This window comes from Brachionichthys hirsutus, chromosome 7 (genome assembly GCF_040956055.1).
Source record: "Brachionichthys hirsutus isolate HB-005 chromosome 7, CSIRO-AGI_Bhir_v1, whole genome shotgun sequence".
Lineage (NCBI taxonomy): Eukaryota > Metazoa > Chordata > Actinopteri > Lophiiformes > Brachionichthyidae > Brachionichthys > Brachionichthys hirsutus.
Window position 1 is genome coordinate 9,823,368 of NC_090903.1, and position 17,337 is coordinate 9,840,704.

The 17,337-nt window shown below is 43.6% G+C and overlaps 1 protein-coding gene across 1 annotated transcript in view; it reads right to left on the bottom strand.

Moving 5' to 3' along the window:
- Positions 1-2,893: 2,893 nt before the first annotated feature.
- The window catches only part of LOC137895483 (cGMP-dependent protein kinase 1-like), a 61,551-nt gene continuing 47,107 nt past the window's right edge, over positions 2,894-17,337 (bottom strand). The window contains exons 8-18 of the mRNA XM_068740957.1: positions 11,129-11,194; positions 9,099-9,173; positions 5,411-5,507; positions 5,145-5,284; positions 4,948-5,037; positions 4,291-4,432; positions 3,726-3,889; positions 3,430-3,552; positions 3,279-3,341; positions 3,118-3,184; positions 2,894-2,992 (exon numbers count right to left, since the gene is read on the bottom strand). Of these exons, the coding sequence (XP_068597058.1) occupies positions 2,894-2,992; positions 3,118-3,184; positions 3,279-3,341; positions 3,430-3,552; positions 3,726-3,889; positions 4,291-4,432; positions 4,948-5,037; positions 5,145-5,284; positions 5,411-5,507; positions 9,099-9,173; positions 11,129-11,194 (1,126 nt within the window). The remainder of the gene's footprint in view (positions 2,993-3,117; positions 3,185-3,278; positions 3,342-3,429; positions 3,553-3,725; positions 3,890-4,290; positions 4,433-4,947; positions 5,038-5,144; positions 5,285-5,410; positions 5,508-9,098; positions 9,174-11,128; positions 11,195-17,337) is intronic.

Consider the following 17,337-nt stretch of genomic DNA (forward strand, 5'->3'; position numbering starts at 1 on the left):
CATCTATGATGTGAATGGATAACAGTTGAGGCTGCGGAGAGTCCAAATTTGACAACAGTTTATCAGCACACAAAAGGGAAATCCTCTGGACGTCCATTGTAGTGAATGCAAGTTTGTCATTTTGACTATGCGATCCTGACTGCCATACAATGTCTTACCTGAATCATGTGCTCTCTCTCTCTTCTCTCTCTCTCTCTCTCTCTCTCTCTCTGTGTGCCAACTTCAATCTGTTTTCTATGTCTCTCCCTCACGCTCCTGTCAAACAAAATGCTCACACTCAGATTCACACTTACAGGTCATTTAGAGTCGCCAACGCACATACACAGCTCGGTTGGTGACTGTTGGAGGAAGCTGTAGAACTCACACACACACACACACACTGAGGACATGCAACATCCAGACAGAAGGCCCCAGCATGTAGAGCCTAGCTGTTGTGAGGCAGCAGCGCTAACCACCATGCAACTATGCAGCCCACAAGAATTTAAATTCTAATAACTGACAGGGAGATGGATGGAGATCCACGGCAGTTTAGAGCATTATGCTAATTGAGATTGTCTTGCTGGGGGGGGGGCGGCTTCCTTTAGCTCAACATTGAACAATGGTTTCAGCGCTGCCAAACATTTATGCTACATCTTAAAGACAATAAAAGAGGATGAGAAAGAAAGGAGTAACAAGGAATATATATTATTCCCTTTCTTTTTGCTATCTTCCTCAGCTGAGCTAAAATGAATAAAGTGGACTAAAATTAGCCTCCGTAAATAACATAAATAAAATATCTTCTTTCAGGGAGTGAAAGTAACACAGGATAATTAGAATAATTCAGAGTCACCATTTGGAAGAGCGCTGAGATAAATTGAAAGTGTGCTTGAGCACCTCTAATGTCTAAAAAGCATCTAATATGTGGCCGATGATCGTGATGCATTACAATCGCTGGCATCGTCCTGTCAAAGATTGTCAACAGTCGTAAACAAGAAAACCGTTTCCATATTTATCAAATGCTAAGTCCCGCAAATCATTCTTGCCTTCTCTAAATCCTCACATTAACGATTTATTGATCACATTTTACCAGACTGGGAGGGCGAAAGAAAAGCATGTCATTGCAGTCACATGAGGTATGACAGATTCTTTGTTCCTTTTTTTCTGTTAGGAAATATGACTTATATACAGTTTTGTCTTCCATTCAATGACTAAACATCGTCTTTGCACGGTGACCAATGTATTTATTAGATATGACAAAGGATGAGAAGCAGCCATTTGAAGAGACATCCGTGTTTGAGGTGTAAATGTGTTCATGCAGCATCGAAAAGGACTTGTGATGTCAAATTTGTATGCCATTGATGTAAGGCACTTACATTTCTTCTGATTCAATGCTCTGACTTTGGGATATGAGGTGGTATGCTGGGTGAGAGATCAGTTTGCTAAATTGTGAGTTTCATAGAATATCATCATCTTCTTCTGTTCCATTAGACATCAAGGTAGACTTCAGGTAATGTGAATATGGTAACTTTTGCTTCCAAAGAAGAAGATGGTTATTCATACAGTAAGTATGAACATAATAGTTTAAAAATTGGTTTCAAATCTCGAGAATACCACTTAGCACGATGTACCACAGTGATATAAAACAAATACTCACTCAAGTTTACAAATCCACACAATTTTCTAACAAAAAGGTCAAGTACGTTACAAAGAAATCAACCACAAAAAAAAAATAAAAAAAATGTCACAATACAAAAACAATAGCCAGTACTGCCAATCTCACCGGCGCTTATCATAATTTATCAATAACAGCACCAAAGACATTGAAACCATCTTCACAGTTATCAGAACTATACAGGAGTGGATGGAGCGGATGAGGCATCAGGGCGGGATTTGGATAAAGAATTTATGTGTGTGATCAGAAGCTTTATGAAGAACAGAAAAACTGTGTGGCTTCATCTATCGCAGCTAAAGATGAGCTACGACTTGTTGACTTTCTCAGTTAATGGTCTTAAGTGCATAATGACACGTTTCACAGAAATACTAGACGTGTGTCATAAGTGATTCATTACTGGGCGCTTAAAGAGCCACATCACTTTCCACCATATGCAAAGTGATTGTGCTTTTCAAGGTATGTTGATCTTATTAAATGTACTAAGTATTATATTTTAGCCCACTTGTGTTCACGTGTGAGAGAATGCAGCTTGTAAATTCCAATCCCTAAGTGTCGTACATGCTGTGTGTCCTATGGATGTCAAATGAGAATGAAATCATCGACATTCAGGTTAGTCTTAAGCACTTGATGCCAGTTTTGCTTGGAAACCGGAATGTCTAGATCTCTGGGAAGCATCAGAGGTGGCAGCAAGCAGCTGCATGCCCAAAAACCAGGAAGCAACTGCAGGAACATGTTATACCCTTTCAAAGTCCACCAAATACTTGATCAAATAAGCATGAAGAAAATAATTAAATCATCAGCCGTCTCCTATTTTTGAGTGGCCCATTATCACATATTTCACATCCGTATCATCTCATCGAACCATCATCCACCCGTTAAACATCCTTCTGTGTCGGATGGCCCAGTGCCATTATCCGCTTTCGTTGTATTCCGTGTATTTGAATCATGAGTCCATGTGTGCATCCCTGCCCTATCTGTGCCTTTGCCTTTAGAGACGAGTATAAGACGACGCTGTGCTACAGCAGTCCCATTACAAATGTTTGATCCAGAGCCACAGTGAAATAAAGGCATATTGGTGACCCAGAGGGTTTGCCATCCATCCATTTATCTTCTTTTCCATATGCTCTTTCTTTTTTCTTTCTTGTTTGAAGCAGTTTTTTTTTTTTTTTTTACAACACAGCTGTGTCCTCGTGCTGACCTTGAAGATCCTTTTGGTTTTTAGAAAGAAAAAAAAAAATCTATTCAAAAATCAACGTCCCATCCGGAGTTGTCATCTGGAGGCGGGTCCTCATTGTCCTCTGGGAAGCTGTCAAAGTTACTTGTGTCCACTGCTGACGTGACCTAGTAGGGGATGAAACGATCGTTAACAGGGGGACAGGACATGCAGACGAGGAAGTGCTCTTGAGGATGAGACTGACTGCAAATGAAGATCAAGCTGAGCAGAGCTCTCGGCAGCGTGCACTTACATTAGGGATAATAGGAGGCGTCAAAGTCCCCTTCTTCAAGCCTTCCCAGTTAAAGCCCTCAAACCATCTAAAGGCAAACATCATCAGTAAGTCACTGCATATTTATGGAGATTTGCACAATCATATAAAGCAAACAATAGCACTCCTTTAAACATGCTTACTTGTGCTTTTGGATGTCTTTGACACCATTTTTCAAGTTTCCCAGTCGTTCGGAAGGATTGTCCCTGCAGAAGACACCAAAAAACGACTCATGATGTACCGACACGCAGATCCCTTCAATTAATTCAAACAGCTGGAAGCACTAACACTCACCTGCATAGCTTTTTGATTAAGTTGGCAGCATTTTTAGTGATTTTCTTTGGAAATTCGATCATGTCAATGCCTCTCAGGATAATGTTGTAAGTTTTCATAGGGTCAGGGCCAGAGAACGGAGGGCTGTGTAAGAGAGGCGCATCGTTTACAGCAGTGAAATTAATCAATCAATTGTTCAATGTGTGGTGCTGGACTGAACCGCCATGCTTAAATGTGCCGCTATTTTTATTTTTTGTAATGTGTGGCACCATGCATAGGCTGAGCAATCACTGGAATACTTCAGATAACAGCCCCACCTGCCAGTTAAGAGCTCAAACATGAGGATCCCTAGAGACCAGTAGTCTGCTGAGATGTCGTGGCCCTTGTTCAGAATAATCTCCGGTGCTACATACTCCGGCGTCCCGCAAAAGGTCCACGTCTTCTTTCCGAAACCTATCTTCTTGGCAAAGCCAAAGTCGACCTAAGGACGGGGAAAATAAAGAAATATTTTTTTTATTGAAATTCATTCATAATAACTTTAATTCATATCATATTTATTCATATGTATAGTCAACGCTTTGGTGATGACAGAAAGAGTTGAACAGCTAGTTGCTGCTCTGCCGAAAGCTTCAAACTCTTGCTGAAGAGAACGGAATGGCAGCATCCCAAATCCACAGAACTCAATTTCAATTATTCCTCTTCATTTACAGCATAAACAGTCTTTTAATTGCAGCTAGAACAAGGCGGGTATTAACATTTTATTTGATTCCTTACTTGCAGCTTCTGGATATAATCTCATTTCAATCACGGCAACAATTCTGAGCTTCAAGAAAATATGATTTCTGAACAATTTGAGGTTGCAATCCCTCGCTAATGCCTTACCAGTTTGGCGTAACCTCTGTGGTCCAATATAAGGTTCTCTGGCTTGAGGTCTCTGTAGATGATTCCTTTGGAATGCAAGTAAGCAAAGGCCTCCACCACACAAGCTGTGTAAAACCTGGTGGTCGAGTCCTCAAACGAGCCCCTATAAACACAGCAGGACAACCAAGCTGAAATATGAACTGCATGCGTGGCATCACTGGTAGTCCTGCAGGAACATCTTCTCCCAAACCAACCATGAGGCTTGATCTTTTCAGCATTCCAATGAAAACAAATGCATTAAGCCTTAAATACAGAGAAGAGTACTTTCAAGAAAATGATCTCTGGAAATCATCCCACTTGAGGCAGACGCTACAAATCAACTGATAATCTAACACACTGCTGCAGAGTTCACTGTTAAGAGACAAGCACGTGACCGATGCCAGCGATCGCCATGTTGGGCTCATGTAGACCACAGGCATTAGTGATGATTTGAAAACCCTGAAGGGAAAACAACAACTAAAAATAAAAAAAAATACAAAATCTTGCCAAAAAAAAAACATGTTTCAAATACTTGTGGTGGTTTTTATGGATGTAACCGTAACTACGTGGTTTGGTGTTTACCGTCTGAAACATGACACGGCAGTTCTACGAGATCCGACTCGGCGAACTAGGGCTTACCGGTCTCGAAGAATCGTCCACAGCTCTCCTCCTAAACAAGCTTCCATCAGCATGTACAGGTACTTGCTGTCCTTGAACGTCCTATAGAGTCTGGAAAATGCAAAGAAGTGGCGGTTTGAATGCAGGGCTGAAAGCCTTGTGAAATGACGACTGACATGTATACAGGCATTACAGGCAAATGAATGCAAGGGTCGCACCTGACGATGAAGTCGGAGTGCGCCTCCTGCATGATGAGCTTCTCCGAACGAATGTGCTCCTGCTGCCTGGTGTCAACTATGTGTCGCTTCTTCAGGATCTTCATGGCGAAGGTTTTGTTCTCGTCACTCTTGAGCTGAACCTGGATGAAAGGCGGGGAAGTAATTACACCGGGTCACCCCACACAGCCTGCGAGACAGTTGTAAAGATGTAAAACAGGAGTTCCATTCATGCTGCTGTCACAGAGTGCCCCCCCCCCACTCCCTACCAGCTCGACACGGCCAAAGCCACCGACCCCCAGAGTGTCAATGATGTTGAAGTCTCCCAGGTTGATACTGGAGAAAAATGCATTCTCTGCTTCATACCTGTGATGCAGGAGGGGAAAAAAAAGACAGAATGGTAACAGGATTAGAGATGAAAGAAAGAGATAATCCATTTTCAACAAAATTATCCTCATCAGCTAATTTGTTTGCATATATGAGAGGATTTAATGGCGAGTAATCAGAGGATGTGGAGAGTATAAATATAGACACGTGGACAGAATGTGGCTGAGCTTAAACCACTCTGAGCTGTCTTTGAACCCTGACTATCTGTCCCCATCCTGTCCCCATACTTAATAGGAAAGGACAAAGATTGCACATCTGACACTGGAGCTGCTCGCTACCCAACCGGCTCTACAGATTGCCGAACACCCCACCATTCCATTGGAGAGCTGTGCATGCTGGTGGTTAAGATTGTTTCCACGAGTGCACCCCCTTATCCCCAGATACCCGGTGTCTTCTCTGGTTATTGTTTGATTCAGACAGAGCTTCATCTGCTCAGGCTCTGGATCAGTGGGCTTAGGACAGAACTGAACCTTATCTGGGTCACTCAGAACAGAATATTCCCTCATCAGGTATTTGCACACACGTAAAGTCCATATGCCAATAACAGCAGCTATCAAAAACAATGCTCCTTAAAAAGACGTGTTTTAATAAATCTGCCTGTAGCATCAGGGATAGTGTGAAAAATGACAACAATTAATAAAATGGTAGCTTTTGATTTACGTCAAGCTGAGATTATTTCTCCATTTGAAACCAGGTAAAATCATTTCTCTCCATCAGATCCACAGATAAACAGTTACACTGCAAGCTGGAACAATACAACCTCCCCCCCGAGCTGCATACCTGTGGGCGCAAGTTGGCAGGTTGCAGCGCATGGACTTTCACAGAAACGCATCCTGTTACCAGAGTCAATGTTTATGTTTATTTGTGTGTGTATAGACACAGCAAGGAGCACAGATGATTCAGAGGTAGCACTTTCATCTGATGCTCCCCTCCCTTCATTTGGAAGCCAGCCCAGAAACACACTCCAAATCCCCAGAATGTTCCTCTGTTTGAGGAACGGAACCGAGAACACATTAATTACTGTGTGGCGGATGGGATCATTAATAATGTCAGGGTGACCGACATGTGTATTCATGGACGTATGCACACACACTGCACACACAGAATCAACGAAATGTGGTCCTATTAAAGAGGAGGGTCTTGCATTTCCATCAAAGGAATTAGTGGACCATTTTACAGCATGCAGATCCCTAAAAGTAATTGCAACATTTGTCCAGCAGGTGGCAGAGTTTCCCCATCAGAAGTCTTGGGGTGAGGAGAATAATACTGGCTGATGAAGTAAAACCAAGGCTGAACCACAAAAAGAGTTGTTGTTGTTGTTTTAAAGAGGGAAATGAATGGGAAGAATGAGCTCTACTACTTCAAGTAAATATAATAATGCAACCACCGCCGATTGAGTTCACTGCAATGAACTGAAATCAATTGTTTTCTTTCAGGAGAAACTCTTCCTGCTGCTCCATGTCTCAACCAGGAACGAAAAGGCTTTCTAGAAGTCACGGAAAGGTGGAGAGACTTTAACACAAATAAATGAGGCTTCAGATAGACAAGAGAAAAACACTTGGCTGAAACACTAAATGGACTACGATACGAGCAAGTAGACCTGATCGGAATCTTATATGTCGAAATAACGTGCTGCTCATTAGTGTCCTATCCATTAAAAGCCCTGCAATTCAAAATGTTCTTATGCAGGCCATGTAGCACCCTATAGGGTGATAATCTCCACCGTGAGAAGATGAGATAATAAAAATGAATGATGCAATCCCCTTGTGTCTAAGTGTGTGTGTGTGTGTGTGCATGACTGTGTGTGCTGTTAGCTTCATTTCCTATGCTCCAGTTGTGCTACCCTGTCGCACGGGAGAGCAGAGCACAGCTAATTTACAGCTACTTCACTTTAAATGCCTTTTTTATTTACCAATAACTTATTACGCTGCACCTCCTCAACAAACATTTGCCGTGCCAGATCATACTGGGCCACGGTTTTTTCTCATGCATCTTTGATCACGAAGAAATTAGTGCTTGTAAGATGGGCCATAAAAGTAGAAAGTAAGGTATTCATACTGAACGGAAAGTTTCACAAACATCTAGTTCAGACATTAAAACGCATGTATTCCTATGGCTTTATAATTCTTTCAAGGACAGTAAGCATTACAGAGGAGGGGACTGATGGGAGTTAGAGTTCAGTTCAGTCTCCAACTCAGAATGTACAGATAAGAGAAGGGTGGGAGCAATGAGCCATGGGCCGCCAGCAGATCAAACCAGGAGGTTTGAAAGGCTTCTAGTTCATATTTGTTTGTGCCGTATTCGCTCCTAATACTGAGCAGAATACTTTTAGTTCATGTTTTGTGCCTGCAGGCGGATGTGTTCAAAGTGAGCATACAAAAGGCTTGATCGGGAACAATATCGGCCGATAGCGAGCAGCCAGCCTTTGAAGAACAGACCTGTCAGCCACACAGAGATCAGCTGTTGCTTGTTGCACAGTTACAGGACCGGCGCATGGCTTTTACCCGCTGTGACCAATTAGAGATAGTTTCCGTCACCGTGGGACCCTGGCTAAGGCAATGTGCTCTGCTGGGTAGGGCAGCAGCAGGAGACCACATGACATGCAAATGTAAGGCCTTCATCAGGGTGAAAGCAGCTTTAACGTGAGAGAGCAAATAGGGGGGGGGGGGCTTCATATGTAGGTCATTCGCTTTAGAGTACAACTTGGAGACGTTTACAAATGGCGAAAAGGATCCGGCACCTCTTAAGAAGCAGACATGGGATAATGGGGTCGAGAATGCACACAGCAGGTCTATTTCTATCAGACACATCTGTTGGCAGAAGAGCCCTCACCGGTAGCGAGCAGCGAGGGCCGCACGGCCAGCGCTGATTACCAGAGGCGAGACCTGTACCCCTCCTCTTTGTCTCCCCAGTGCTGCTGTCCAACACGGTATTATCTTCTGCTCACTCAGCAAAGATGCCCGATGCTCGCAGTCACATCCAAATCACTTGGCAGAGGTTTTAGTCCGCCTTGTCTCCCATCTTGCTCGCTCATCTTCTCGCCTCACTCCGTCCGTGTATCTACACTTCTCCTTCCCCTTTTATGGCGGTGAGATTCCCCTGCTCACATGCCCCCCCTGTAATCTGTTCCTCCTCACCTCGACTCACAACGTAGCACGCAGCGAGTAAGGTATCAGATTTATGCCAGTGCGTAGCGGCCTGAGCTCCAAGAGGCCCTGCTCTGTGTACTATTTTCTTGTTTCCATAGCGACCATAAATAGAGTACATATTAATTCTTCTGGATATAGAGGCAGAGGTCATAGCCTCTGATTTCTCTCCGGTCACATGGGTTTTGTCTCTTTATGTAACCGACTTAAAGGCGGGACGCGCCAGCAACGGGCCGAGACCGTGTTCCTCTCTATAATGTTAATGCCGGTGGACGGGAATAATACGGCACTATTAACATTGCAGTTTGTCCAAAATTAATCTAATGAATGAAATTAAAACACAAAGAAAACAAAATGCTCAAAGCAACAACTCAATTTGCAAAGTGCTGATTGACAGACACAAATGAAAAGCTCATTGTCTTACTGGGCTTTGGCGTCAGCGTCCTCCAGGCCTTTACTGGACACGTCCTCCAAACCGCCAATCAGATGTTTGAATGAGCTGTGAAACAGACAGCAAAAGTCAGAGCAGGACACAAACGCACCTTTCAGAGATTTATTTTGTTCTTTCCAGTCTCTCCAGCTTAAAGCCCGATGCTTGAGAATGAATATCTTATGTTTAGAGGAAATGAAGCTGTTTGTGCTGTACACTGGAGAAACTAGTACAATACACTGCCGTTAAAAAAAAACCCTGCCGGTTACTATGAAATATTCATCAGTCTGCTTTTAGAGACAAAAAACACAGAGAACAGACAAGAAGAGAGAGAGCTGCCCCAAAGAGGTGTAAATCGGTGCTAGCAGACGGAGCGCAGGGAGAACTTTGAGTGGAGGCTGAGCATGAATCTTTCAACGCCTTAAAAATAGAAAACAAAATACAAGATAAATATTGAGCAAAAAAGCTACAATTGAAAACATAAAATCCATATGATTCTATGCTCTTTCAGTATTTAGCACAAAGCCAGTTTAATTTTGAACAAAAGAAATCAAGCACCAATTTTATTTTTTACTCTCATGATAACAAACATACAACAAATATGAGTACATTTATTATGGATATGTCAGAATTTAGTGCAATTTACTGTCATCGGTGAGACTGCAGTGGATGTGAGCGTTAAAGAAGGATCAGGATGAGATGTGGGTCGGAGAATAATAACCAACATGATGGTTAACTTGCTGCAATACGATCCTCAGAAGCCTCAATCGTTCGGAGAAGGGAAAACAACTAACAGAGAGGGTTTCATGCAAAGCTCATCAAGCTGTAAGCCAGAAGAGGTAATACATACGGCGCTTTCTCCTGCGGAGGCCGTAATGCCTGAGCGCCGCGTCTGCTTCCGAGCCAAGCTTTTGTTTTAATGTTTGCCTGATTGCGGCTCAGACGGTGGCTCCCTGCCACTTGTTTTTATCCTCCGCCCCCCCCCCCCCCCCCCCATCTATGTCTCCTTCTCTTCTACAGGCATCCTTATCTAACCCTACCTAACTTTTCATGCTGCGCAATCACATTTAATGTATAGCACATTGAGGATTCTATTAGATCCACACACATTAAACAAAGGGTTTAATGCTAAGTATCGAGCGTCTCCTAAACCGATAAGGAGCTTGTTCTATGGGCTGTCGCAGCATTAGCTGTTTGTATGGCAGGCAGTGGGGATCACCTGCGCTGAATGACTCACTCGCTACCCACTCTGCTAGCTGTGAGGATGGCCCATTTGTCTCTGTCCCGCTCCCCGAGGCCAGGGGGGGGGTGTCAACCTCCTTACACCCCATATTCATTTGCCACTCTGTTTGACCAAGCATGAGCTTACCGTAAAGAAATTACAAGCGTACTAATAAAATGTCAACTCATTCCACTGGAATAAAGGATAAAGCAGAACATCTGAGCTGAGATCAGATCTTTTGATGATCTGCCGACAAGCATCAGTTAAAAAGAACCCTGCATACATTTTTCCGGCACAAGAGCAGCATAAATCAAAGAGTCTGCGGTTGATTTGAGCCACATTTTACACCTGGCTCTTTAACATTTACATGAAGCGGAGGCCCGAACATAGAAGCCGGATCAATCAGCAGGCTTCAGGTAATGAGGCGATTACCCTTTCTGACTCCCAATCGATGCAAGCAGATATCCTACCAAGACACTGCGGCGAAGCGCAAGCATTCAAAGCTGCAATCTGCATAGTTTTCACTTTGTGTTTTTGTAGTTGTTGAGATATAATTGACTTGATTCAGTAAAATGAATCTGCCATTTCCATGAGAGCCTTCGTCTGTCTTTACTATGAAAACAGAAAGCAATTAAACCTCAAAGTGTGTCACGCTGATCCGCTGAGGTGCAGCGCTGCACCCATGTTCATGCGTCAGTAAAGGTCACACACACATTCATTGACCGGCACAAACGCATTCATTCTCAGTGGCAAAAACACAAAAGGATTAGCATCTGTAAGGATTCGCTTCACCGATACTCACTCTCTATCGATGACCAGGCAAGTGACCGCCTCTGCCGCAATGACGTTGGCTGTCCTGACGTCCTCCCTGGACAAGAAGATCACATGAGACAATCAGACACAACGGAAAATATGGCAACTTTGATTGAATGATCACAAACTGCGAAGACCTCATTGAAGCTCATTATTGATCATTTGAAGCGCTTTATGGGAGATGGGATGATGGATGCGGCATCAGATATATATCTTATTTAAGCCCAACCATCCATAAGTGGTACACACTGAAAATATCACTCTACTACAGCATCAATCCTAGCGACATGATTGGCATTACTCTTTATGATATTTGACATCGGGTTCATCTTCCTCTGACGATGTTTCTTCAGAAGAGTCGCCCCAATCGCATGAATCCCCCGAGTCCGTATCCCAAGGATCCATCCTTCACTGTGAAAAGATTTCAGGCCACAGAGTCCCAGAGTAATAAACTCCAACACCGCCCTGGGCAGCCCTCCGACCAAAGGCAGGTCTGTAGTCCTTGTATATAAATCTCCAAAGCAGGCAGGAGTTGTTCACTTTAACTCAGGATGAAATGTGAGAAAAACACAGGAAGCTCTTCACGGGGAGGGAGGGGGGGGGGGGGGGGGGGGGTTGTTCCATATGCAGATTATTTCATGCCGCATCAAAACAGGAGATCAGCCGAGGGATGAGTTTTGTATTCCAAAAGGGTAGCAAAACAAAAGATCTAAAACGGGATCCATTCTGGAGAGCAGATTTACTAAAGCAGATCTACTGAAGTGCAAACAGTCACTGACAATCGCTCTACTGCTCTGAAGGCAGTCGTACGGCGACCTATTCCAATGAGCCGAGGTGATAATTCCTGCTCAAGCTATGTCATCGCTCTCTGCCTCCACTCTTCTAAACATACATGCATCCCTCCCTCATGAACACACTCCCACACACAGCCTCACTCCCTCTGCTGACCCCTCTGAATAAAGGTCACAGCTGGCAAGGGGGGGGACAACACTTTTTGAAAGGTGAGGGCTACCAAGGGGAAGAGAGCAGAGGAGCATGGGAAATATTAACAGTTGACCGTTGTGGTCGTCCATCTAGCACAGTATCTGATAAGCCGCTGCGACCAGCATCTGCACTCTTAACACAATAGTCTGGCAGACAGCGGTCCACCTGTTCTCCTGCACGGTCACAGCCTCATTCAATATCAATTACACGAGTACACGGAATATCAATAGCCAGGATAATGGGTGATAGAACAACAAATACTCCAGTTGTAATGAAGACCAGAACAAGGAACGGTGCAAATGAGTTCTTAATTGTTAATAAGACCGAGGTGAGAAGGGAAGCTATTGGATTAGCATCCTTTATAATGGAATGAGACCCAGAAAACATAGGCTTAATGCGGTGATGATGGGAATGATCAGAGGCAAATGCACGTAATGCGCTAGAGCCGCTTTTCAAATGTGTTTGTGCTGAGGAACTCAAATAAGTTTGTTTTAAAATGACCCAAGAACAGTTTTAGAGTTTGCCAGGCATTCATTCATGAATACAAACGATATAACATTAACTCACCTTGATTCTAGATTTAACACCCTTTGGCCGAATATGCATTTCATTTCATTTCATTTCAGGAAAAGCCAACCCATCAGAAAGACACACAAATGAGATTCCTCATCCGTCACAATGAAGCACGACTGCAGTGATGCTCAAAATCTGTTACGACAACCTATCTCATCAAACAAAGTGTTACAAGTGTTCATCATTGACTCGCCGTGAGAATACCGCAAGCCGACACAAGACTTTGTGCTATATTGAAACCGCGCTTACATAAGTGTGACTCATCCTTCAGAGACAGAAGAGGTTTCGTATTAAACAGCCGATTGTTACACCTGCCCCCCCCCCCCCCCCTCCTGCAGCTCGACTCAAGCTGAGCAAAACAACTTAGTTTGCCATTGCGCCGATACTTCTGATGCTCTGCGTGAAACATAATCGCGAGACAATATCCATCAGAATGATTGAAACGGCAGATCCAACCGCAAAGCCAAAGACGGATCTGCACTTGTTAATTGTAGCATAACAAGAAATTCACTGGAAACCACTCACGCGCGCGCACACACACACACACACACACACACACACCTGCCAGAGCTCAGACGCACTAAAAGCAGCTGGGTCAGGAATGTTCTTCCCGCTCGGCTGTGGTGTTGATTTACAGGAGATGCCTGAAATGAACCTGGTAATTGGACAGTGATACGGAGTCCTAGGAAGGGAGTTAAGAAAATAATGCATTCTAAGGATTAGGAAGTAGCTGCAAAGAGGGAATTAACCCCGGGGCCAGGATCAGGGTAAGAACAGCAGAGGATGAAGAGCCACTCATTTGAGTGACTGGGTGCTATTTAGATAAGCCTGGACAGTTGTGTCTGGATTTGAATCAAACACACAACATGTAGTTTCTGTGTGCTGCCCTCTCCCTGCATGAGCTACATGTTCTACACATAACTGTGGTCTACGACCATTTGGCAAGGCATACCTAACATTTGTGCATTTATGATTATATCCTTCCCACGATCACAGGCAGCCAACGGCTTCCTTATATGTTCTTCTTTTTTCTTTTTCTTTTTTTTTCAAGCCCCAACATCAATTGGAGGCCAGAACAAGCTGCTGAACATTATCTCAGTGTCAATCTGTGTTGTTAGAACAGCCAAACATGGAAGGAGATAACGTGGAAAGGTTACTCTCGGGTCTCAGATGTCTGAGCTGGCTAACCAAATGGGTGCAGTTTCTCATGACCAAAATGTATTTGAGTGATCTGCCCTCCCAAAAAAAGTAATTAAATAATTTGCGATTGCTCTTCTTGGACATGCATTTGTCAGATCCGTCTGCCAGAGTGTTATATAATGAGCTCTAGACCCAGAATACCACCCACCCCACTCAAAGCACACACACACACACACACGCACACACACACTAAATAAATGTTTGGTCTGTGGGAAACTTTGAAGGAACAGCCCCCATAATTTCGGATATTTCCAAAATAAAAAAAAAAGACGATGGGATTGAATTTGATTAAGTGGTCTCAAAAAAGCGTTAAATTTTGGGGGGTTGATTTTCAAACTGCGAACTGAGAGCAGGATCTGTTCAAAATAAGATGTATGTTTTACTCATGGGCTATGAGCTATAAAAAGATTGGGGGAAAGGCTTGGAATCGAGGGAGAGGGGCGATGCCACAAAGCTGCTTTCACACAGCGCTGCAACTGCAGCATTCGTTTCCATGTGAAGACTGTGTCGCTTTAGTACGAGCCACTGCGGCGGACTTCTGGGAAAAAAAACAGCATCACCTTGGTTAAAGGTTACACATGGCTCAACTTCCAGGAGCCCATTTCAGCAGCATCCAACCGTGTGATGGGCTGCCCCCCACCCACCATAAAAAAAAAAAAAGAATGTAACAAAACTATAGAGTCACCGCTGCAATCCCGCTCTACAGACGGGAACAACATCAACACGAGTGTGCAGACATGCTCACAATGACGATGATAACAGGATGATACTTGACAGATATTTGTCATGTTCTCATTCGACATGTCATGACAACAGTTGCTTATGGGAACATCATTTGTGCGGGCATTTTAGTCATGAAATAAAGTGCTGGCCAAATAAGAAAACGCCATGACAAGAGAACAAATCCCCCCCCCCCAAAAGAAAAAAACACAGAACATTTTTAAAGCCTCCAAGTTGTAAAAATATCACGATGTTAAAAGGCTCAACTATTTGTCATGGTGCCTTTTGTAGCAGTTAGCTGTGGTATTTGACCAGATATGCTCTATATATCCTTGCACACACGCACACGCACACACACACACACACCCACATGCACACACACACACACACACACACACATTTATCCAACCTTGCAGGGGAACAGATTTTGATTTGTCAATATGTACCCGCAGATAAAAGGGAAACTCTTCAGATGGACTTCAAGTAAGACCTATTGAGCTTCGGGACACACACAGTTAACGTCTAATTAGAAAGCCCTCAGATCAAAAGGCTGGTTCCAAGATTGCCAGCATCTCATTCATTTGCATTTGCAAGGCATGCCCAGCCATCAAAGGTGGAGGTGAATGGGCCATGACACTCAAGACAAAAGGAGCTTGTGACAACATGTGATGGGAACAACAAGAGGATGACATAGCCGGGAGAGAACTCACTGATAGAAGGATGCCAGAAAGATATGGCTTCCTTCATTAAACCAAGAATGGCACGCACTTGCATGAAAGTGCTTTGAAGATCTTGCCATTTTTTTTGGAGTGTTATTCCTGGAACACTGCAAATTCATGAATGGTAATAAATGGATGCTTAAGTGATACGTGCTATGAATCATGTTTTATACCAAGGAAATGGCAGAATTCCTCCAAAATTCAATATTTATTCAATTTATCGAGGTAAAAGTAGCACAGCTGCTCAATTCCTTTTAAATTGGCGCTTTCATTCATCAAACAGCACTTCTCATTACTGTAAAAGGATCACATGTTGTCTATTTGGAACAGCCTACTCTCCTCCCACCCCACTGCCGAGAGATCAAGCTTCCCACGTGTCACATGTGTCCGTGCCTTTTAGCTCTGTGCTATATTTCCTATCCTATAGTTATTAGCTTTAAGAACAAATGGGAAAGCCAAACCATCTGCGCAAATCCAGCTGTTGCCTGAACGTCACATGTCACAATCCAGACAATCCAGACAATCCCTTCATCGCAGATCAAAAAGCGTGTGGTGAGTTTCGACAGCTCGTTAAATCTCCTTCACTCTTTGTACATTTTTAGGTATCTGGTACATCACCCTGCATGTTCTTGTGGGGTGACGCAGAAAACGAGAGCACCGCTCAGCGGCCACAAGATGGCAACATTTTCCCTACCTTCACGTTGATACCATTGGCCATGTGAACGCATGCACTCAAATGCACTTGTGCGGAGAGTCCACGTTCTGTTTCTCGCAACCATTATACACTTCAGATTTCTATTTTCTAGCTCTGCCCTTCCTCAGTTTGAATAATGCATTGTCAATGAAGAGGGCAAGCAAGACAGGTCAGAACAAACAGCAGGGTAAAAGCATAAATTCAGGTCTTTGATGCCAGACGCCACATAAAATATGTTTACTGTGCCACACAGTTCTTGGAGTCAAAGAATGATAGCTCAGATGGCAGCAAATATTAGAAGTGGTTGTTTCTTTCAATCCCTTTGAAAACAGCAAGGTTACTTTGAACTTGTCTCAGTACATCTTCATAACAAGAATGCATCTTCCTTCTACAGATAATATATACAATTCAAGAAAGCATGGCTACGTTCTTGCAGCTGTAATTAGCTACAGAGACTGGAAAGGATCTAAGAAGCCAGAACCTAAAATAGCTTCATCTTTAGAAATGTATTATGTCTGTATAGTATCAGTGCGACAGGCAAGGCTGTCATCATTAAAAATAAAAAATAAATAAAAAATGCTGCTCAAAACTTATCTCAACGCTTTTAATGGCAGCGTAAATCTAGTGCTAGAAGATTCCGTCCCGCCCTTCTGATCAACTCCAACGAAATGAGCTCTCTCTGGTTCAGAGAGAATATTTTGTGTCGCATCTCAAAAATGTGTCGGGAACAGCTGCAGCAAATCAGCCCTGAAGTTGTGTGATGCGAGCACGGCTCTCTGGATTTCCAAACATTTAGCATGTTTTCATGCCTGTCAAGAACAGTGAGTGGGCGGGGGGGGGGGGGGGGGGGGGTAGGGACAGCGGAGAGCTGGAGGCTGATCAATAGGAAACTAGAAAACGACAATCAGAGATTGCAGACCCTCGCCTCCAAAAGACGATTGGATCTTGTGAGACAGTAAACAGGGCTTCCGGATCAGAGGGGCCAAACCTGCTCTAGCCTGCTGCTCCGGAACGTACTACAAGACTCCTTCTGGACTCTTTTTCCCATCATGCCATTCGTGTCCCTCCCTCTTAAAGTGGCAGTTTACAGCACAGGCACGATTCCAGATGTAAAAATAATTCTAGAATCTGGATCCAGATCCGGATCAACGCCATTCTCAGGGAGGACCGAGCCACGGACAGAACCTTGCTTGTGTAAAAATTTCAAGTCGATTGGGTTACTAGCTTTTGAGTTATGCGCTCGGACAGACAAACAAACAAACAAGCAAACAAACAAACAAACAGACAGACAAACGCAGCCAATTGCAA